Raw genomic sequence first — 24,803 nt, 5'->3', positions numbered from 1 at the left:
GACTCGGCTTTATCCTCCGCTCGTCTCATCGACTCGGCGCACCCATACCTCGGTGTCCTTTTTAGTTAGTGTCTTTGCACATGCCTTTCGCAATTGTGAAAAGCAGGCCTGGGTGTATCATTTGGCTAGCTGTACCAACTTGAAATTTAATGTATTTTTTCCTCAATGTTTTAAATTCTCAATGAGTAACCATTGCTCATTGCCGTGCGATTGTTTCACCCGAACTTAACCACAACATGTTGTACGTGTTGCTTAGGCAACGGGAAAACCATAGCCGAATGAAATTTGGGGTGTTGTAGCAACGTCTGTAATGACATGACCATCACAAAGTGGCACAAATATTCATTCGCATGTACAAGAAGTCGTGTAGGTACGAAATCAAAATAATTTGCTCGTTTATATTTAAAGCACAAAGTGACAAATTGTTTCCTGTTTGAACTAAACACATTCAAATGTGAGTACGCATTTGGAAAGCTGATATGACTTCAACTTAATGAGTAAGTAAAAGAAGGATGAGTCTTATGTGATACGCGGAATATAAAAAAAAAATGTGCAGTAATTGATAGATGTGAAACTTAAAAAAAAACAAAGAATAAGAGATATTTATTGAGTGAGATAAAGAGAGAGGGCATCGCAAAAGAATTACAAAACTAAATTTAAAAAAAAAATGCTTATTCAATATGTACACTATAATTGATTGGTACTTTAATTGGTCATGTTGATATTTAGATGTGTCCTGAAAAATAATATCTTCTTCTTCTTCTTCTTCATCTTGTTGTAGGCCTTGTGGCCTGTTTTTAAGAGGGATTAGCCTCCTGCGATGTCGATTCCCAACTATCGACCCATCACTTTGGTGGTCTGCCCGGGAGTCGTCTACCATAGGGTTTGCCGTACAGTGTGATGTGGGAGGGTCTGGATGATTCCATTCTCCTCACATGCGCATACCATTGATTCCTTCGTTGCCATCCCCACCTAACGACATCTTCGATCTCGCATATTTCCCTGATCCTGGCGTTTCTTATTCTATCTCGAAGACTCTTGTCTGATATGTTTCTTAGAGTCTTCATTTCTGACACTCTAAGCGAATAAATAGAATGCGAAAAAAACTTTTTTTTTAATTAATTTTTTATTACTATGACTTAAATTTACTGATAATCTATCTAAAGATATGTTTACAAATTGACAAAGATCAATTCTAAATATTTCCAAGAATTTGAAGCCAAAGCAGACGAACGTCGAGCCATATATACGAGGATCTTCTTGTTATTGAAAACATTAAATTGATCAATTTTTAGCTACAAAAACTAAACGATTAATTAAATTGAACTAAGTTTTTTTACAGCATATTGAGTGTGTCCAAATATGTTCACAAATCTGGATTATATCCACTTTTATTTATTTTAGTTACTTTTATATTTTTGACATCTCAACATAGATGAAGAGACTATATAATTCTAGGTATTAACAAGGCTTATGACCTATCCTAGGCTGGATGTGATCCCTTTACACATATGTAACATTCACCAATTCTACACATCATTGTAAACGCACTACTCAATTCTTTGAATATTGAACTCCTAGATATATTGATATATCTCGTGACACAGTACCTACATATGAGTAGATACATATGTTTTAAAATAACCTTGTTTTTTTTGGAAAATATAGATAATTGTAAAATTCAGTTTAAAATGTCTGATATGTAATAAAAAATACAAAAAAAAAATAAAGAAAAAAATATTTTTTAAACATATTTATTTGTCAAAATTGCTCTGTTACAATCGTATTGTCATACACTTTTAAATATCCTTATTCATTTAAATATTCTTAATAAAAGTAAAACATGTAATTCAATAAAAAAAATATTTGTGAATTTATATAATGAAAATTGTGATATGTTTTTTTTTAAGTTGAAGTAGAAAAATATTTACACTTTATTTTTATTTTTAAAATTTCTTGAAATTGGATTGAAATTTATTTTGCTATATAATGTATGTTTGGAATAATCTAAATTTTTTTAATGAAGACAAAAAATAAAACGGTTTAGTTACATTTCATTTAAAAAATAATTGAAACAATTAGGTTTTAAGTGTATGAACTACTTAATATTATATTGAATCTAATTATAAAATTGAGAAAAATAACAGCAGGTATGTTTTTTTTGTATATCTGCGAAAGAAAAAATTCTTAAAAAATAAATAATTACAAAAGTAGGAATTTAAGTACATTTAAAAAATGTGGAATGACCGAAAACATTGTTTATATCTTCAAACGAACACCTTAAACATAACAGCTTAATTATACTATAAAACATTTTAAGTACGATATTATTCCGGCAAAACCTTCTAATAGCTAATTTCTCCTACAAAGTGATTTAGATCTATATAGATTTAACACTTAAAAATCTGAGAATCAAATACCGTGAAAACACGAAAAGGAACACTTAGGAAAATTACAATAGGTACCTTATGTAAATCTTATTTCATAACAGCAAACGGATAGTTAAATATAAATATAATTATATACATCTTCATAAGAAGATGGAGAAAGTAATTAACTATTTACAAAACAGGAATATCTTTAAAATGATCGATCGCTTTATGCTTAATTCATTTTCATACTGAGATCGTCGAAATTCTTGAATATATATATATAAAGTACAGCGATGCCTCGCATAACGAAGTTTCTGTTCGTCCATTACTCGACTGTATCGTATTTACAGCCAATGCAAGTGGTGAAGGATATCATCACGGTGACTCGAAAGTAAGAATCGGAAATAGAAAAGGAGTATGTAGAACACCAAGAAGAGCTGACAACTGAAGAGCAACATGATGAAGCTCAAAAGAAAGCTTCATCTAACAACGAGAAGGATCAATCAAATCAACCAATCTCAACATCTCAACTGCTCAACTGCAAGGATATCCTGGTCAAATAAGGAGAGGTTCAGGCGTATACTAACACTCACTTTCCAAATTCAGCTGAGGCCAACAGGACCAACGATCTCTATAATGAAACCTTTGCCCGATATTTCTGGCAGATGTGTTGAAGAAGAGGGAGAAACAGACAACCTTGTATAGGCTTTTAAAGAAGCCAGCATCCAAGAAGCAAAGGATGGAATAAGAAAATTTGAATCTGCAAATTTCTGTAGACTCTCCTAAATTTGAGTCTGATTAAAAAAAAACATGACTAACATTTATTATGTTAGAGTAGCATATTTTTAGCTACATATCGATTTTTTTCAAAGAAATTGTCATGGAAAAAGGTTTTTCACATAACGAACTTGCTCCTGGAACGAATTGACTATGTTATGCGAGGCATCACTGTATAAGATAATGCATAATTTACAACAAAAATTATAAATACTATTTAAAAATAGTACCAACTCTATATAAGAAAGAAGTCATTTTTCACACAAAAAGAAGTTAACATTTTGAATGTGCCTTAGCTTATGCATTTTTTTAATCAAATTTTGTAATTTGCGTTTCACCGATTAGAAAAAAATATTTACACGAAGCAGTAATATGGTATAATTGATTTCACTTCCTAAGTAACTGCTTAAATCAATCAGTCTTTTAAACAGTCAATATTAAGAACACTAAAACCTTCACAGTGTCAACGTCTCATTATGTCTTCTATACTAAATCCTTTCTTTTGGGGAGGGTTGGTTCCATTCTGCCTGGAAGGTGGCGGCGGTTGTATGCCAACCATATTCTGGATTCCCAAACTAATGGAACTGGATAAACTTCCGCTGGTCGAGGGAGTTTCCCTAGAGGCACTTTCTGATTTGGGATTACCAGACTTTGAAGCGGTTAGAGAAGCATGTCCGATGGAACTCATATCTTTCGGATGCAGATGTTTGATTATCAAGTCTTGAGCAACCATTGGAGGGTGATGTGATGGTATGTTGATTGATGGTGGCAGCCGAGAAGAGGAACTCGGGAGTACTATGTGGTTATCAGGAGGCTTCATCAATCCCTGCGACGGGGGTGCAATGGGGCCAATTTTATGCGAAGGGTGCAAATTCAGACCTGGTGAATGAATACCCATGCCAGGTGAACCGATGTGCAAATTGTTTCTAGGCAAGCTCAAGTTGGTAGGGCCTGGAGAAGGTGGCCTGCCACGATACTCTCCAGACGTAGAAGGCCTTCCAATGTCCGCAATATCAGGAGGAAGAGGACGCTTTCTAAATGATCCTAGATACATGCTTGGACCAACTTGAAGCATGGAAGGACTCGGGTTGTGCGATTTGAGTCCGTGTTCAGAAGGAGCCGCGTGGTGTAAATCCCTACGTATTTGTAATTGAGGATGTCGAACAGGAGATTCGCTTGTTTCAGGCTGTCGCATCCCCTTTTCAGTGTGACACTCTGGATTATTATATCTTTGCTTCTCATGCCCTAAATCGGAATGCGAATAAAATTTGTTTTTATCTTGGAAGTAGTATTCGTGGTGAGGGCGCATTGTGTATGGACTTGCCGTACTTCTTGGTTCATTGTGGTGACATTCAGTTCTTTCGGGTGTGGGAGATGCTCTCCTAGTATGCTGTGGAGGCGGCGGCGGTGGAATGAACTCTTCAACTCTTGCTCTTGTAATGCTCTCATTAGACGGAGACCTCGGTCGTCTCACGGGCGAATGATCTGGTGATGTAAGGTCATCAGCATCGTCATCGTAAACAGGATCGTGTAACGGAGAAAGAGGACGGTCTTCTTCGCCTACGTCGAGAACCTCCGGTGGGACATCACCAACAGCATGGGTCAATGCGTGCCTTCTCAAATCACAATTTCTCCTAAACACCTTTCCGCAAGAGTTGCATTCGTAGGGCTTGTGATCCGTGTGCGTGAGGAGGTGGGTTTTGAGGTTGGAGCGCTGGTTGAAGCTGCGGCTGCACACGGGGCACTTGTGTGGGGACTCTTCCATGTGCAGGATCTTGTGCACTGCTAGGGTCCTGGACTGGCAGAAACCTTTTCCGCATTCCGTGCATTTGAACGGCTTTTCCTTAGAGTGAATATATCTGTAACAAATAAAAAAGCACGTTAGTTGATATTGTTTTAAAAAAATCACAACATTTTTGGGTGTGTGAAAATCATTGTTCTCAAATCTCGGTTTCTTCACTTAGGAATTATTTTTACATTTTTATATCTCAGCATAGATGAAGAGAAATATGGAAGTCTGGGTGTTTACAAGGCTGATACCTGTCATATGTTGGTGAAGTGATTACTTTACACACGTGTAACATTCACCATTCTACCCATGATTGACAATCACACTACACCATATCATAAATCTCATGACGCTTTATGTTTGAGTTCACTGGAGCCATCTATCGTAAATTCGAAGAAGATTTTATTCAGGAAAGACCGTTTTATTGAGATGCATGAAAGATCCTAACCGGATTATTTTACATAATGAAATTTTTACGCAGTTTATAATTTGACTAGATGATTTTATTCACATTTTTGGGTATGTCCAAATCTTTGTTCACAAAAGTGGGTTTCTCCACTTTACATCTTAACATCTTTGTTTTCCATCTTTGTTGAGATGTCAAAATATAAGTTAGTTGATTCAACAGAACTTCAGCACAATACCGTAGTACCCATTAATAAACCCATTTATTGTTTTCTTGTATTTTTTTTTGACGAGATATCCTTGAAATTTTCACTGAAGCAAACAGTTCTCGGTAAATTAACGATGGAACGATACACCACACTTTTTTTTCAGTGATTACCAGCCGATGCACAAAAAGTTGTCTGCACGCAAAGTCGAGATAGAAATCTCGGTGAATTAAAATAGGATCAGGCAATGCTCCATGTCTGAATATAGCCTACAAGAAATTTTATAAGTCGAACGGTCAAGATACTCCATACTGATAGCGACATTCTGCATACCTCCGTAGATAATAGTCAGAACCACATTCCGTAAGAGATCTATTGCCATTTGTACAATATATTAATGTACCTCAAACAATACCGATGGATACATTTAAAAAAATATTGGAGCAGCTATAAGTTGTAATTAAAACGAATTTTTAGAATTTTAGTCTTCTTGTGAACTATCATGAACTTTTGTTTCATACGTTTGTAGTATCAAACAATAAAATGACTCGACTGCAATCAGTGTTAAACGCTGCAGAGAGACTGATTTTTGGAATTTGTAAATTCAGTCACATCACCCCACTACTTAGGTCTGCACTGGTTACACTTTCCCGAAAGGGTTGAGTACAAACTATGTCTACTCATGTATAAATCAATACATAATATGGCTCCAGAGTATCTAAAAGAGCTGTGTATTTCAGTAGAATTGTTCTCACGGATCGGCTATAACAATTGCTGTGAATACAGTAATCTGACCAGCTCGCAACCAGGAGTACTTAATTTGACGAGCATGCCTTTGCTATTGCAGTCGATGGCGTGGAATGCTCTTCCACCAATAGTTAGAAGCAGCAAGAGTGAGATGATCTTCATAATCAAATAAAAACTAAAAATGTATTTGTTTGCTGAATCATTTTCCCCCATTCGATCACGGTAAAGCGCCCTTGAGGTAGTATTTTTCGAAAATAGCGCTGTATAAATCAGCCAAAAATATTATTACCTACATATAACTTTTTTTTAAAGTGCGATATGGATGTTCAATAATGGGCAGAATGTGAAATGTTACAATAGAGTATAAAGTGATCACTTAAGCCAACGAAATTTTGATATTTCTTGAGATTTCTATGATATTTCTTGAGATGTCTAACACAAACATTAACATAAAAAAATACCGAAATATACTTATATGTATATGAAATCAAGAGGTAGATTGTACTAGCGCCATACATATTTAGTTTCGTTCGTCTAATTTAAGGTGACTTAATGATTGCAAAAACTGAGTTAAGTTTTTTTTTATAAAAAAAATATTTGCATCATTAAGCTTAATGAGTTAGCACGGAAACTCGATACATTACACTTTGAGTTTGTTGGTAATTTTATTATTTTTTTAAATATATTTTATGTGTTGACGCGAACACGATTTTAAGCGGGGTGTTTGTTGTCTGTATGTGAAATATGAAGCGTAATGATTCGCGGTCGGTAGGATTAATTTAAGAACGGATTAACTAACTAACCATCACGCCGCTTACCACAGGGGCAGGCAGAGAGAATAGAACGCCACAGGAATCTTTTTTGCAAACAATCATCGCCACTTCCATATTCATACATTTCTTCATACATATCCGCCGATTATTCCGCTTCCTGACCTGACCACTTTCAAGTATTTGTCATATTTGATCATGCCAAGGTTTCCTCGGTCTTCCTTTGCTTTTATTACTAACCACATTCGCATCATATTCTTTTACTGCTATTTTTTTAACTCATTCGATTCACATGCCCAAACCATCTCAACACACCTTTCTTAATTTTATCTATAAAGCCTTGCGTTCTTTCCTTACATAACCACTAGCACATATATAATACATCGTTTTGCCACACATTTGTCTGGTATACCGCATTTCAACTGAATTCAGTCTACTTTCATCCTCCTTTTGCCAACTCCATGCTTCACTAAAACATTAGGAAAAGAACATATTATTGCTATCATTTCAAATTGCTAAAAATTAATTACATGCTAACCAAGCATTTTTTCCTTCTTTCATTCATCACCTCCTCCTTTATTTGTTTCTGTAAGCTTATTGTGTTCTCATGTAATTGATGAAAACCATTCAAACAATTTGTACTGCATTGTTTTTCATTTCTTGTAATATGTTTTTCATTATTTGTGAACCATAAATAAATAAATCACCACTCAAACATCTACATATCGCTCACTCCTTTCAATAACGTCAAATATCATGAAACTTGATTTTTCAGGAGATCTTTTTTGAAGTTTAAAAATATAATAAAAAGTATTGAAAATAAATATCAAGCCACTTATTGAACTATTTTCTGTGCAACATATCTTTTTAGGTAAAACCTGAATGTTTTTTCTCCATTTGAAAAATATTTGGTAAATTTAAAAAAATAATTAAACAATACTTTTTCTTCAAAATGCAAAAACAACACTTTCTGCCCTGTAGCGGTTAAATATTAAGTTAAAAATATGCCACTTTGGCTGGGATATAGTACATTTTCTGGGCATTCCGAAAAAATGCACAACTGAAAATTGACGATTTTTGATACATGACGTTGTTGAAAGGAGTGAGGGATATGATCGTTTTGCCGCACTGAGAGATCGTATATCGACTGCATTCAGATTACTTTCATCCTTCTTTTTCAAACTCCTTACTTCACTACCATACATTGGATTAGAATGGGTCAATGCTGTTATTTCACATTATTCAAACTAAATTACGCCTTTAAATAATTTTCAACTACGATTAAAAAAAACCTGCGTAATTTTTACAAACACACCTTTAAAGTGACCTTTGCAAGCCCAAACAGGTGATAATGCCCGGAATGGCGTGACATAAAAACACACAGGGCAATTGCGCACTGAGATAAAATCATTTAATATCTGCAACAGAAGCCTTTATTAAGAAAAGGCATCAGATAAGGGATAAGACTGGGAGTAAGACTTACAAAAGTAATTAATTTTGCCACGATTGGCTGCTCGGCAGTTTATTCAAATTAAAATGCAGTTTGAAATTGCATTTTATCTCGTAAAACTTAAGTGCAGTAGGCTCGTGAAAGTGCAATTTAAATAATAAGCAAATAATTAAGATTGCGAGCTCATTATCTGAGACCTTTTTTTATAATGATCAAGAGATAATGTAGTAAAAATTGTAATATAGTTTGAAATTTTTAATGTGTATTTTATGTTAAAATATATAAATTGAATAAATGGAATAGCGTTGCACATGTAATACAATGCATTAGCCAATGTCAAGTTAATTGAATTCTTAATTATAAAATATGATAGACTAAAGATTTTAAAGATAAACTATAAATTTATTTTATTTAATTTCAGAAAAACAACTAACAGTCTGTACAAATTTGGGTTCCTGCTCGCCAGGATGAGATGGATATCTGTAGGGAGGGGAAGAAGCGGGGACGGAGATTTAAAAAAAAAATGGCATTTGGTAATTTATTGGGCAAACAAAGAATATGTATACCGCTGATATATTATATTTCATGAAAGCTTCTGATATGAAAAACTTTGTATACAAACATATCGTTTGAATTAAGGTCCAATATACTATAAATTGAGACTCAATTTTCATAAACCCCAGGTTACATTTGACGTACCTAATTGAATTGAAAAAATAAGATTGTCTTCTAAAAATATATATATGGTTTTGAAAAGAAAAGAGTAACATACCCGTAATAATGTACATACTAAAAAATTGAGCGTGGAGACACGTCTGGTTTCTCGCGCGGCCAATCGCTTAATGAATTGGATATTTGCGAGTTTCCCCTTAATAAGTACAGTTCTAAATGTTACATATCGCTCACTCCTTTCAAGAAGGTCATAAATCAAAAATCGTCAATTTTCAGTTGTTTGTCCATGTTTTCGGAATGCCCAGAAAATGTACTATATCCCAGCAAAAGCGGCATATTTTTAACTTAATATTTACCCGCTACAGGGCAGAAAGTGTTGTTTTTGCATTTTGAAGAAAATATACTGTTTAATTGTTTTTTGAAATATACTTAATATTTTTCAAATGGAGAAAAAAACCTTCAGGTTTTACCAAAAAGATCTGTTGCACAGTAAAAAGTTCTATAAGTAGCTAGATATTTATTTTTAATATATTTTATTATATTCTTAAGCTTTAAAAACGATCTCCTGAAAAATATTTTTTTTTATAAATGACGTTGTTGAAAGGAGTGAGCGATTTATCGCTCACTATTTTCAAGAACGTCATAAATCAAAAATCGTCAATTTTCAGTTGTGCATGTTTTCGGAATGCCAGGAAAATGTACTATATCCCAGCAAAAGAGGCATATTTTTAACTAAACATTTACCCGCTACAGGGCAGAAAGTGTTGTTTTTGCATTTTGAAGAAAAGGTATTGATTAATTAAATAATTAAAGAAATGCAAAAATTCAAATAAAAATAAATTTTAGTTATTTTATTTCAGTTACATTATAATTTATTAAATCCCCTTTCCAATGCGTAAAAATCGCTACTAAAAAACAAATCGACTTTGATTTATACTTTAAGGACGTGAGTACAATCCGAGATATTTTTGTAGATAAATCACTACCATTTAAGCCGGGGTTTAATTTTACCGGGTAAGTCTTAATTGCTCGAGGTGTTGGTCGTCATTTTATAATTTGACCGGCTCGTTAAAGGAGATCTGAATTAAACCCGTAAATAACGGGCAGTTATTTTGACATGTTAAAAGGCTGGATGGAATAGTAGAAACTAACAATGATCTTTACAAATATATGCGTGACATACACACAACACGGTGTCTCTTAACTTGAAGCATCATATTTTTTGACATCTCATCAAAAATGAAGAAGAATATGCAAGTCTGGGCATATACGGGGCTGACGACCGTCATAGGCTGGTTTAAGTGATAACTTTACACACGTGTAACATTCATAAATTCTACCCATTATTGACAACCACACTACTCAAAATCTTGGAAGTTCTATATATATGAACCAATTTAGAAACCTTGTTGTTGAATCACTAGAACTTCACTAGAGACATCCATTGGTGAGATGTAAAGAAGCTTTTTACTAAGCAGAAACTCTTATATTAGTTTGTGAGGTCCGAATCCTGGATTATAATCACACACATGAGAAACGCCAGAAAAATACATACTAATATAAGAGTTTCTGCTTAGTAAAAAACTTCTTTACATCTCACCAATAGATGTCTCTAGTGAAGTTCTAGTGATTCAAGAACAAGGTTTCTAAATTGGTTCATATATATAGAACTTGCAAGATTTTGAGTAGTGTCGTTGTCAATAATAGGCAGAATTGGTGAATGTTACACGTGTGTAAAGTGATCACTTAAACCAGCCTATGACGGTCCTCAGCCCCGTAAATGCCCAGACTTCCATATTCTTCTTCATCTTTGATGAGATATCGAAAAATTATATGAAAATAACTCCTGTAATTGGAGATAATCCAGATTTTGTGAACAAGTATTTGGACACACTCAAAATGCTGAAGCATCATGATAATCGTAATAGAAAAATATATTTACACTTTAAAGCTTAGGTTCTCAAATGGGTTCCCTGGACCTCCAGAGGGCCCTGTAAAGTGCTGAGGGGGTAATTCTAGCTTTGGAGAGTAGGGGACTTGGGAACCAATCCGGAAGCCATGAGGTACGTTTTTTAAAAAGATTTGCTCACAAAAATACAGCCGAATGTAGGCAAATTAATAGAAAAAAAACAGCAAGTTAATATTTTGCCTTACAAATTAATTTAATATTACATTGTCTATGTTATTATTATATTATAATCAAAACCTTTGTAAATTATTTAATCGATTGGTTTCATTTTCAAAATACGTTTGTGAAATAATAGAAAATACACTAGAAGTTGAATAAATATTATTGGATGATAATATTCGTCTTTTTCATTAGGATTAATAATATTTGATGATAAATATTTACTATTTAACAATTTAAGCATCCGGGTATCTCAATTATTACATTTTAAGTAAATATGGAAGAAGATAAAATACTAAATGTTTCTGTTTTATTTACTTTAAAGATGGTATATTTCTAGGAGGCCTTTGATTGTCAGTACTTTTTTTCTAAACCGGTTACGACAAGCACATTGTCATCTTCAAGAAAGGATAGTGCCAGAAAAAAGTGCCAAAATAAAACAGTTGTTAATAAAAATCTTTGAGTTTTTTTACAACGTTTTTAAAAATCTGCAATAAAATAACAGTAAGAAACATTAAAGAAAATAAAAATCCAGTAACATAGTCATATAACAAAATCTAAGTCAAAAAACGGTTGGTATGGAATAACAATAAATTACAAGTATAATATGTGAAGTATTATTTTTTTTGGATTTTTGTAAATCCATAATTAATCACCCACCAAAAAAAAGTAATGTCTACGAATTATGTGACATTCTGTTGGTATGTATATAAACAGTCCATCCATAGTGAAACGGGTTTTTTATGTGTATTAAAATTTGAACTATCTAGCGCCCCGCAAGATTCTCCCTTTCTGTCCCACTGTATTAAAAAATAAGAAGTTGAAGATCAGAGATAAGGATACGGGAAGATGGAGGAGCGGGAATGGACCAGCTCCCAACAAGATTTATGGAACGAGATCGTTAATATGTCTCTGTCACATTGTCAGGGGTTTTGAATCAAATTATACACTAGTTTTATTTTCAAATTTCACTTGGTAAATACCAATCTTTCTTTTAATCTATTGTGACGCGTGTTTCGAAGAGAATTATAAATATGAATGTATGTGAAGTTGTCTAAATTTTATAGTTGAAACTAAATATAGATAAAAGAAACAATACATCAGTTTGGTGATCAATTTTTTAAATGATATTATTGATATCTTTTAAAAAGGCTCAGTCAAACATTTAACAGATTACTTCAAGAATAACAAAAAATAAATAAAATAAAATTCATTGAATAATATTATATGTCTGGAGTTTACAGAATCTTTGGTAGTGAAATTAAAAAGCGAAACAAATATATAATTGTTTGAGATTATAGCTAAAATAGTAAGAATAAAATGCATTTCTTTGTTGAAATTGGAAGTGGAATGATCGAAATGATGAATGATGACATAGGTTTTAAGTATAGTGAATGAAAATAAATATTTTTTATTTATAAATAATGGAAGTAAAAAAATGGTTTAAAAGAAACTTATGAAAAGATCGTTCAAAAAAATCACAAGGACATTAATAAATGATTGGAAAAAAAATTGGGATAGAGCGAATATTAAATTAATATATTATGAACACTTAAGTCATTCCCAAATAATTATTTTTAGATATTTTAGATAAATAATACAAAAATTGAAAAGGCAATTAATAATAATATACAATTAATAAATACACAAGTAATTGATTTTTCTAAAAGTCCGTTATTAAATATGTTTCCAATCACTCATCGTCCCAGATCCTTTTTGACTGTGACTGCCAATCAACACAAAAAGCCACCTGAGATCTACCCAAGCTCCTTTGCCTAACCGGCAAAATATTTTGAATTCTGTTAAGTAGATAGTGTTTTGGTATTAACAAGTCTTGATAAAGAAGCGGTTAGCTTCGAAACCGGTAGACGTTATAATTAAGTTTAAAAAAAATATTTATAGTGATTTTAAAACAAAGTTACAATTTAATTATATAATTATTTTTTCGGTGTCAAAGGTTGAGCGCTCCTGTCGCCTCGGCAGCGACAGTTTGATAACGATCAGGTAGCATTAATTATTATTACCGAGAGCAGCGGTAGGTCGGGGGGGGGGGGGGGTGAGGGGTATCGGAAACGGTTTGACCTGACTCGTACATGTAAATATAAATCTGTAATATATGTACAGCCAGCAACAGGTTGGTTTTGTTCTGCTACTATATTCTGGAATAATTTCATGCTCCGTCGCGGAAACCGTGCAAGAGATTTCTATACGACTACTCGCCTCTTAACAGGCTATAATAGCGAATCTAAGAGTCTAATTAATGCAAGTGAACTAATTATTTTCTACAAAGTACCTATTTTACAGTAGATAATGCCATAGTTTATCTTAAAAATGCCTATTATACAGTAGACAATTCTTTAGATTAGTAAAAATACCTATTTTACAGGAGATAATGCTCTTATATATCTTTAAAAAACATATTTTACAGTAGATAATGCTTTAATATATCTTTAGAATACATATTTTACAGTAGATAATGCTCTAATTTATCTTTAAAATAATATTTTATAGTAGATAATGCTCAAATATATCTTTAAAATACTTATTTTACAGTAAACAATGCTTTAATATATCTTTAAAATACATATTTAACAGCAAACTATGCTTTAATATATCAGGAGATAATGCTCTCTTCTATCTTAAAAATACCCATAAGGCAGTCGTAATTCTTTAACGACAATAATCTACAACATTTTGAGTGTGTCCAAATACTTGTTCACCAAATCTGGATTATCTCCAATTACAGGAGTTACTTTCATATTATTTTTTGACATCTCATCAAAGATGAAGAAGAATATGGAAGTCTGGGCATTTACGGGGCTGACGACCGTCATGGGTTGGTTTAAGTGATCACTTTACACACGTGTAACATTCACCAATTCTACCCATTATTGACAACCACATTACTCAAATTCTTGGAAGTTCTATATATATGAACCAATTTAGAAACCTTGTTCTTGAATCACTAGAACTTCACTAGAGACATCTATTGGTGAGATGTAAAGAAGCTTTTGACGGTCGTCAGCCCCGTAAATGCCCAGACTTCCATATTCTTCTTCATCTTTGATGAGATGTCAAAAAATAATAGACAATAATCTATCTTAAAAATACCTTCTACACAGTTGATAATTCTATAATCTAAAATAAATATAATAATGTATTTTACAGTAGATAATGTTGTCATGTATGTACCTGAAAAATACCTATTTGACATTAATGATCCTACAACCGTAATATAAGTCATAAGTCCAAAGATTAAAAAAAAATTATCACATTGAGCACAGGTAACGAATTGCATCGATTCAGTGTTAACCTGGTAGTTTAAAGAAATAAAATGAAAAGATGATAATTCATACACAATATACATGTACGTTTCGAAATGGGACGAGCTATATCTACTTGAACAATACGTACGAGGTAAGATGACCAACGAAAATGGTATGTAAATATGAATTGTTTGCACAGGTATTCTAGTACGTGGAGGTAAACACCCGACATGGTCCAAAGATGTCAACATAGCAAAGGAATTAAGAGAGAAAATATTGTGAAGCTAAGTGTTTGTTTAGGAATCGTATGAAGCGAAGACATCTATCCACTCTAAAACTCGGTACCACCAAATTCATAGACAAATTGAAAAGATTGTAAAATACAAAAATTTAAAAAAATTCAATAATCTTCTTCTTCTTATTATCCTTCTTGGTGTAGGTCTTGTGGCCTGTTTTAAAGAGGGATTAATTCACAGCTGTCAATCTATCTCTTTGGTGGTCTGCCCTGGAATCGTCTATCTTGCAGTTGGCTATGCAGTGTAATGTGGGGGAGTCTGGATGGTTCCATTCTCCTCACATGCGCATACCACTGTATTTTTCGTTGCCTTCCCCTACTAACGATATCTTCGATCTAGCTAACTCTCGTATCCTGGTGATCCTTATTGATAGAATAAGGAACACCAGATAAGTTACTTAGAGTCTTCATTTCTGACACTCTCAGTGCGTTTCTAGTTACCTACTGCGGTGTCCGCTCTGCATTCGATCCCATATATCCATGATGTTTCACACAAACGCAAAATTTCAATGATAGTGTAGTCCTTAATTTACATTTTACGATTTAAAAAGTTTATAGGTATATTATATTTACCATTATAATGTTCATATATATTTGAAATTTCAGAGCATGTCTAAGGAATATGTATTATTTTTGAGATTAATTATTAATGGCTAACAACTTTTTTTAAAGTACTTATACTAATAAATTAATAATCTCGTAAATGCGTCGTTAGATACGAATGAGACAAAAAATAGTAAATTAATCAGTCGTGATAAAGAAGCGGTTAGCTTCGAAACCGGTAAACATTATAATCAAATTATAATAAAATATTTGTAGTTATTTTAAAACAAAGTTACATTTTAATTAAAAAATGGAAAATCACAAAGTTAGTGCTTCAAAAATGAATTATAATTTTTAAAGACACTTTAGTTTTGGGACACCGCGTCGGTACTTGGCTTGAGTGGCTTTTGTAGGAATTTCGGTGACTTCGTCGGAGCTAATATAATAAAATCTCAGCCGCAAGTACACAAATACAATAATTTGCCTGAGTACTGTTTTTATCGGCTCCACTTATTGGCTCTCGGAATATTATTCATGTTATTACAAAAAATCGGTTAGCTAACGCTGCCAATGGGTGAAAAAAACGCATAAAACTACATATTATTTTTCCATACGAAATTGTAAAAAAAATGTTTGAAAAACAAGCCACAAGGCCTACACCAAGAAGAAGTAGAAAAATAAGAAAATGAAGAAGAAGAAAATGGTTATTCAATCATATGCAGTGGTCAGTCATCAATATCAGATATTAATCATTACTAGATAGAATGTACGAAAATGTGTTTGTTGTGCATTATGTCAAATGAATCAGTCAACTTGATGCTGTCGAAATGTTATCTCTTAAACAAATGTGCAGCAACACGATGTATGATAGATGTTTGAATGGTAAAATAAGGAAGGAATGCGAGGCTGAGATAAGCATTACCGATGAAATTGAGGAAGAAAGGAGTGTTGAGATGTTTTGGACATGTGTACGAATGAGTAACTAATGTAACATGTAACGAATGAGTGAGAAAATAACAGTACAACTAATTGATGAGGAGAATGTAGTTAGAAACGGGTACAGAGGAGGACCAAGAAAAATCTTACATGATCAAGTGTTTCAAATACTTAAAAGTCCTCAGGTTAGGAGTCTGAATGATCAGCGGGTATTTATGAAGAAACGCATGATGTGGAATAGGCGAAGAATGTTTGCAAAGACAGAGTGGTGTGGCGTCCTATTGTCTCTGCCTACCTCTGCGGTCCCTCGCAGATGGTTAGTTAGTTAGTTAGTCTTAAACTGTGATATGTGATTGATTAAGTACGTTTTTCATTCAAAAGCAATCTTTTAATGAATCTAAGAGAACTATGTATTCATGTATCATATGATATACAATATTCCCTTGCACTACACTATCTAGTGACACCTCATCTAGTGACCCCTAAATGTGTTGCCTATGCCGGCTGTCCAAACTCAAAACACTGTAAGGGACATTTTTTTTCTAGAACGTTTTTGTTTGCATTTTTGGACTAAGTAGATTCTACTTAGTCCAAAAATGCAAAAAAACCTACTACAAAAAATGTCCCTTACTGTGTTTTAAGTTTGGACAGCCAATGTGCTCCCCACAAATTGAATGTCCGTCGTAAATTTCACGAATGTCCCGCAACGCAGGGTTAACAAACGTTGTATTTTTGATTCCTTGCCCAATTTGGTAGCCCGAAGTCATTCGAAGTAATTAGAATAAGCTTGATTGGTAATATATGCAAACGCTAATGGGATCTTTCTCACCGAACGCGTCCAAGAAATCGACATTAGATACGACCTCTTCAAATTTATAATCACCGAAATTATGCATCGATCCGTCCAGAATTCCGAGCCTTAATTACTCGACGCCATAAAACCGGAGATACCAAATCCACTCGCATACTATAGTATTAAAAAGAGCTTAATTCGACTTTATTGGGCGTTCAGAAAAAAACCAATAACCAAACCCGTCCCATCTTTCAGATATAAATTGAACAGAGTAAAAAACGGACGCTTCAATTCGGATTTCTCTATATGCGAGAGGTTTTTATACTGATAATCCTACTTATCATCATCATTAGTGAATAAAATAAAATGTGGTACGTCCGCTGGATTATATTTTAATCCCCGGTCTGAATGTTTTATCGCTTGTTAAGTAAGTACAACCATTAGTGGTTTTATATTTTTAATATTGATTTATAAAAACAGCAATTTGGGAAAAAACGTGGATTTTTTACCAAAAACTAACTAACATGCCGCGTCCTTGCAGCAGTATGCAGAGATAAAAGAATGCTATACCAATATGTCTTTGCAATCAATCTTAGCTTCCTAACGTACACATTCGTACACGTCTTCCTACATACCCTTCGATTATTCTGACTTTCAGTATCTGAAATATTTGATCATATCAGATTTTCCTCGATCTTCCTCTGCTTTTATTATAAAACCATATTTCAATCATAGGTTGGTTTTACTATCTTTTCTTCATTCATTCGATTTCCATGTTCAAATCATCTCAACACACCTTTCTTAATTGAATCGATAACACTTATCTCAGCCTTGCATTCCTTCCTTATATCACCATTCGAACATCTATCATATAACGCTTTGTCGCACTTTTGTCTAAGAGAACGCATTTCGACTGCATTCAGTTTACTTTCATCCTTCTTTCGCCAAATCCTTGCTTCACTTCCAAATATCAGGGTTCGACCAGAACTCCATTGTGTAGGAACTGCTGGTTTAGTTTTCAAATATTGTATACTTTTATTTGCTATAACTAAATTCAATGCACCATTCACTCTGTTCCCAGCATTTATTCCATCCATCCCTAGAAAAGATACTTCGCAAATATACAAAATCATCTACCTGTTCCGAAATTTCCCCCTTTACTACTATTTTACATACAGATCTACATTCATCTCTTTCTATTTATTAATTTGGCGTTTAATTTGTAGAACTGCATTTTTATTTATGTATTAAATGTAAAATTAAAAACTGATCTTTTGAGTCTACTAAGTTATATTTTATTGTTAAACATTAGTTTAAAAATGCCATAACTAGGCGAAACAATTGTCACAAAATACATTATTAAAAATACTTAGAATTGTATAGCTACATAAGGACCGTAGTCCATTTGATCTTCACATTCGTTTGATGAATGTCACAACATTTTTTTTATGTGTTTTTGTTAGTAAAATACATCTTATTAGACTCAAAAATCTGTGTTTGATTTTAAATTAATACATAAAATAAAATACAATTTAGTAGACTCAAAAAATCAACGTTTGATTTAACATTTCATACACAAATTTCTCTCTTTCAATAACCATGACTTTATATCTGTCAACATTCATCAGCAAGTCACTTTCCTCATACAATCATTTATTGGTTTTATCCAACAGTTTTACTGTATGAAAACTCGAATCAAAATCACATATTAGAGTGTGTAAAAAAATGCTTAACCTTAAAATTTTCAGGTAGTCAACAGTTATATTCGACGGGAAACGAACCCGATATATCTCTAAAAATAAAACCAAGTACATTTTGCTCTCCGACAATCTTCGCATGTCAAGACGCCTTCGGAGCAAGCCGTCTGACCGGTCGCCGCCGTTCAGCGGGCGGGGGGCGCGGGCCGGAGCGGGCCTCGGCGGGGGGAGGGGGTCGACATGAGGCTGCGCCAGAAGGGGGGTCAGCGTGGAGCAGGGGGGTAGATGCGAAGCAAACGCTTATTTGTGACCGGCGCTTCTAGAATGGGTCGCATCGTCATTCGTTCGCTAATCGGATGCTTTCGATTTAGCTGACTAACTTACCATCACAGAGAGAGAGAGAGAGAGTAGAACGTTTTTAAAGTTAACGATCAAGATAATACCTCTTCTATACGATGCAGTGCCTTATGCACCATTGATTGCAGTTGAAAGTTAGAAGTAGAATATCGTCGTCAATATAATAAAAAAACCATGAGAATTTGAAAGTCAATTGGTCTGGTGAGGTGACTATCTCAATCCTTTCAAAATCATGTAGTCATTTGAAAAAAACGTATTAAAAATAACTGAATAATCATCACACTGCTTCTCTGCAAGGGTAGGCAGATAAATAGAACACCTTACCGCTCTGTCTTTGTAAACAATCGTTGTCTCTGTCATATTCATGCATCTCTTGATAGGCACTTTCAAGTATTTGACAAGCTTGATTATGTCAAGTTTTACTCAGTCTTCTTGTATTTACGATTACATTCCCCTCATAAGTTTTTTTATACCGTTATTTCCTCACTCATTCGTTCCACATCTCCAAACCATCTTAATACACCTTTCTTAATTTTATCGATACTGCTCATCTCAACGTTGAATTCATTGTTTATTTCACCATTCGAACATCTATCATGCATCATTTTGCCACATGTTCGACTGCATTTAGTCCACTTTAATCCTTCTTTTGCCAATGCATACTTCATTTATATTCGTTAGATTTCGTACCATGATTTCATTGTGTACTCCCAATTATCGAAATTCATTCGCAGATCTAACGACAGCAAGATTGCTGGAAATGATCGCTTCGATTGATTAGCGAACGCAGAGAGAGATTAGGCTCATACTAGACGTTCGGATGAATATTGAGTGGGTGCCTTGGCTTTACGGAAGTAGCGTGCGGGAGGCGAGCTGTACCAAAGGCGGACGTATTGTAAGTACACTACTAACGAAAACCTTTTGTAGCCTACTAGTGTGTGGGAACAGTGTACATAAATATAAATGAGAAGTTGTCTGTGCGCTACTGTTAATTAAATTTATTTTGCAAGCGAATTCAGTTTTATTGTTTGAAGAAAATTGGCGTTTAAAATAGCAAAAAAAACAATATGTTCAGTTTGCAGAAGTAATAAAGGAAAACGCTACTTTTCTTTTGTTACTGTAAAATTTTCATTACGAAAACAAGTAAATGTAACCTACTCCAGAACAGGTATTTGCTGTGGGAATATGAATGGCTTCATATATTTCATTTCAATTGAACTTGATTTTTACTTAATATAGTAAAAAAAAAAAAAAAAACATAATTAACGTATAAGACACTGTCTATCCTCAATAGGTGTTCTGAGATAGGTAGAAACACAGCAAACTTAGTCTTAGTGATTTTTAGAGATGATTTAAATACGTAAATCTTATGGAAAAGGGAAAAAAATATTTTAAAATATGAAATTTTTCTCTTCTTCTGCTTGGTGTAGGCCTTGTGGCCTGTTTTTAAAGGTGGGGACTGACCGGAGCATTTCGTCGTAACATAACGTCGTAACATCGCTCGCGGCGAGCATCAACGAGCATCCGAAACTATGGATGGAGCGCTCGGCTCGCTGTACTGACTGCCTGAATGCTCGCATCGTAACATGTTACGTTACGACGAAATGCTCCGGTCAGTTTTCACCCTAAGAAGACCTGTATGTCAGGACAGAAGAGAGTAGGGTTTCATCCTTTCTCCCTACCCCTGTGCGGAAACGGCGTGATCGTAGTAGTGGTAAATTTATTTAAAAAAAATAATAAACACAAAAATAAATAAAATGTGTTCCGCCACTGTCAGCGGTAGGACATCGCTTGGTCTCTACGTCAGACAATGCAAGATAAGACGACGAAAAAACTCAGAATAAAAAGGCATAAGCTTAAACGTTAGCGACATCCGAGGGACCCGAGCGCAGAGAAAAAACGTCACTGGCCATATAAATTCGAATAAAAATGTCAAATCCAAGGTACAAGGGGTCTTAAACCATAATCTTTATGTATCTTTTAACGAGATAAAAATATGACATTCACGCACACCGAACGTGCTTACAATAATTCAACTTTTTTTCTTCGAGGTCAACAAAACTAATATGTTTGTATTTCATTTTTTTGACATCTCAACATAGATGAAGAAGAATATGGAAGTCTGGGCATTTACGGGACTTAAAACCGTCATAAGTTGTTTAATTGATCACTTAACACACGTGTAACATTCAAATAAATAAATGCCCAGACTTCCATATTCGTTATCAGTGTTGAGATGTCAAAAAATAACGAGAAAAACAATATTATGATTTGGCCGACTGCTCTTATCCTTAAACGTTTCACATTCGAGTCAAATCAATTTTGTATTAAAATCTAAGTTTGGGGAAATGATTACAGTCATAAAAAGTAATGTATCGCAATTAGCGAAGAAAATGCGTTCCGGAAGAGTCGTAAAAAACCATCTCCAGCCAAGTTACATTTGCATATTCGATCAAAGATGTTTTATAACGTTTAATCGGGTAACGTGATTTATAATTAAAACTGTTTTTTCCCCATTGGCAATGCGGAGTTATTTAATATTCTTTTTTACACACCCTGTGCAAAAAGCTTCGGACCAAATACAGGGCTACAGTGAAATAGTGTAACAGTAAAAATAATTTTATAAAATCTTACATCAGTAATATTTTATCCAATTACTTTTTACTCTTCTTACATCTAAAAAATGTAGACTGAATGCAGTTGAAATGTAAATCTCAGACGAATGTGCGGTAAAATTATATATGACAGATGTTTGATTGGTGATATAAGGAAATTAAACAAGGTTCAAAAAGCATTATCGATAAATCAAAGAAACGTGTGTTGATACGATTTGGATATGTGGATCGTATGAGTGAAAAAAGAACTGTAAACCAAATATGCGAGGCGTTTTAAATTGATAATGCACAATTATGTCGAATACTTGGCAAAACGAATGTGCGGCAAAACGATGAATGATAGATGTTCGAATGGTGATATTAGGAAAGAATACAAGGCTAAGATAAGCAAAGGTGTGTGTGTTGATATGATTTGGAAATGTGAATCTGATGAGTGAAGAATGAACTGTAAAACAAATTTATATGTGAATGTAGTTGGAAATAGCAGAGGAAGACCAAGTAAAACTTGGCGTGATCGAGTATTTCAAACACTTAAAAAATATCAAGTCAAGACACGGAATAATCGACGGGTATGTATGAGGAGATGCGTGAAAGTTGATTTTAAAAATATATACTGATTATGTTTATTAAAAAAAAACCTGGGCCAATGGATATTTTGTGTTCACAAATGAATAATAACAAGTTTATATTAAATAGGGTAAATTTTATAAAAAAATCTATATTAAAATGGGTTAATTTCCATTTGAACTACGAGGTCTGCAACTACTTAAATCATAACACTTTTAATGATACAATTTTGTATCACGCTTTTTTCAGTATTCAAGATTTCCGGACTACCCTGTTCACGTATAAGCCTACATGTGCGCAAAAGAGAGGCATAATAAAGGACGAAAAAGGACATTAAACCTGAGACGGAGAACGAAACTTTATACATAGATTGGTTCTACTGCAAAGCCTTAATTATGGTAGGTATCTGGACCGCCGCGAAGCGAATAATCTGATCCGAAAGGCGCGGAACGAGTCAAGCAAAACTGAGCACAAGGTAAAAAAGGGGTAGAGTTTATACTGATAATATGGAAAATTACGATGAAAATTAGTCCCTTTTTGTGCAGTGCAATGGGAGGATTTTGTGGCAATTTATTTAGGTACATGTGTGCGATTTGGCGCCCGCAGCGGTGCATGGAAAGTTTATAATATTATTATTTTAGCGATGCACACGCGATATCTCTCAGTATGATATTCTAGATAATAATCTTATCAAAATAGGAGAACTGCAGTCAATTTATGAGATCGTAATTTGTACACACGTAAAGTTATGTTTATTTTGAATACTTTAAAAAAATTTACATATAATGTACTAGGAACTCAGCATGCTGCATTCGGAGTGACCATCACTCAGGGAGGCGTCCTGCCCAACATTTTGGCCATGTGTTAGCCCAAGAAGACCAAGAAGAAGGCGCAATAAGATGGTGTCTCCACTTTTCCCATCAGACTCGTTTTGGCGACGTTTTTTTTAAAAAAATATATTATTCTACCTATTCATTATAGATGAGATGTACGTTGAGGAAATACAAAAATAAAGTATTTCTTTACATTCAATCTCTTTTTGCACAATTTTCGCAGTTTCATTACACGAGGATGGACCGCTTTACTCTTCTATTACGACATATGCCCTAGCTTCCTTCACCTCCACACATCTAGTCCTACATGTTCTCCGATTGCGTAGACTTTGGATAACACAAAATCTTGCATCATCAAACTTTTTTCATTAAAAACTCATTTTACAACTAAAATGCAAAAATACTAAAAATAAAACACTCTGCTTATCATTCATCGTTTACGTTGTGTATACCGCTTTAAAAAATACACTAATTCGTGACTACCGGTTTCGGAATAATCATTCCATCATCAGGTCAGTAAAATTCAATTTTGAAATAGAGAAAGAAGACAAATGAATCACAATGGGAATTTTTCTTGAATGTTTTTCGCAGATACTTTGTGGCACATTTTATAAACTTTAAAAAATTAAACAACTTTGTTTTAACCACTTTTTTACACTTTACACTTTAACCTACCGGTTTCATACTTCATACTTTTTTATTAGTTTTTAAGAGTTTTAAGAGTTTTTTAATCATATTTTTTAATCATATTTTCATTTGTGGAAGTTTTTGGTAAGGGAATGTAATTAACTATGAGTATTTTAATGTTTTTAATGTTTAAAAAAAAAAACAAAATAAAAATAAAAATAAGGAAAAACATAATTGAATTTCGAAACCATGTTGATAGAGGTCAAGGAACCCTTTGACGATATCGGTGGAGTTCATAGAAATCCGCCACTAAGAGAATCACTCCCCTAATCATTCTTAATAACGAACGCGCAAACTGGTAAATAAATCATGTTACATTTTCAGTGAAGAATTATTATCCTTCCACGAAGAGAATTAATTTGTGTTTGGAAAAAAACGTACCTATTCGCCGTGGGAAGATCGCTTAATGACGCCTTTTCGTATTTATCATATTAATGTATGAAATTTACTGAACACAATGTTATAAAATATATTATCTTAAAAGCTTGATTCCTTACATAAGAGTCACATGTAAAAAATTGTGAGTTCAGTCGATTTTTTTAATAAAACTTTAGTTATATCGGGTGTCGGGTTGTGGTTCCGTGGTTTAGTGTCGCGGACTTTTGAGTCAGAGTTTCTCGGCTCGGACCCACTCTACCATAATTTGATACCTATTTCTAATAATGAAACGCTTAGGCTCGCAGAAATAATATGAAATTTAAATATGGTAAATAATTTAAAAAATCAATATTTCTCCTTTTTAAATTAATTGATTAATATATATTTTTTTAAGTGAAGTATGGAGTAGGCAAAAGAGGAATGAAAATAGACTGAATGCAGTCGAAATGTGGCAAAACGTGTGCACGATAGATGCTCGAATGGTGATACAAGGAAAGAATGCAAGGCTGAGATAAGCGTT

The 24,803-nt window shown here is 33.7% G+C and overlaps 1 protein-coding gene across 1 annotated transcript in view; it reads right to left on the bottom strand.

The window, feature by feature from the left end:
- Positions 1-1,758: 1,758 nt before the first annotated feature.
- The window catches only part of LOC148308313 (uncharacterized), a 102,856-nt gene continuing 79,811 nt past the window's right edge, over positions 1,759-24,803 (bottom strand). The window contains exon 3 of the mRNA XM_088261961.1: positions 1,759-5,008. Within this exon, the coding sequence (XP_088118087.1) occupies positions 3,613-5,008 (1,396 nt within the window). The 3' untranslated portion in view covers positions 1,759-3,612. The remainder of the gene's footprint in view (positions 5,009-24,803) is intronic.

The sequence above is a fragment of the Brachycentrus maculatus genome, unplaced genomic scaffold (assembly GCF_059751285.1).
Source record: "Brachycentrus maculatus isolate JH-2025_06_01 unplaced genomic scaffold, ASM5975128v1 h1tg000170l, whole genome shotgun sequence".
Taxonomy (NCBI): domain Eukaryota; kingdom Metazoa; phylum Arthropoda; class Insecta; order Trichoptera; family Brachycentridae; genus Brachycentrus; species Brachycentrus maculatus.
This window is presented reverse-complemented; position numbering and strand designations above follow the sequence as displayed.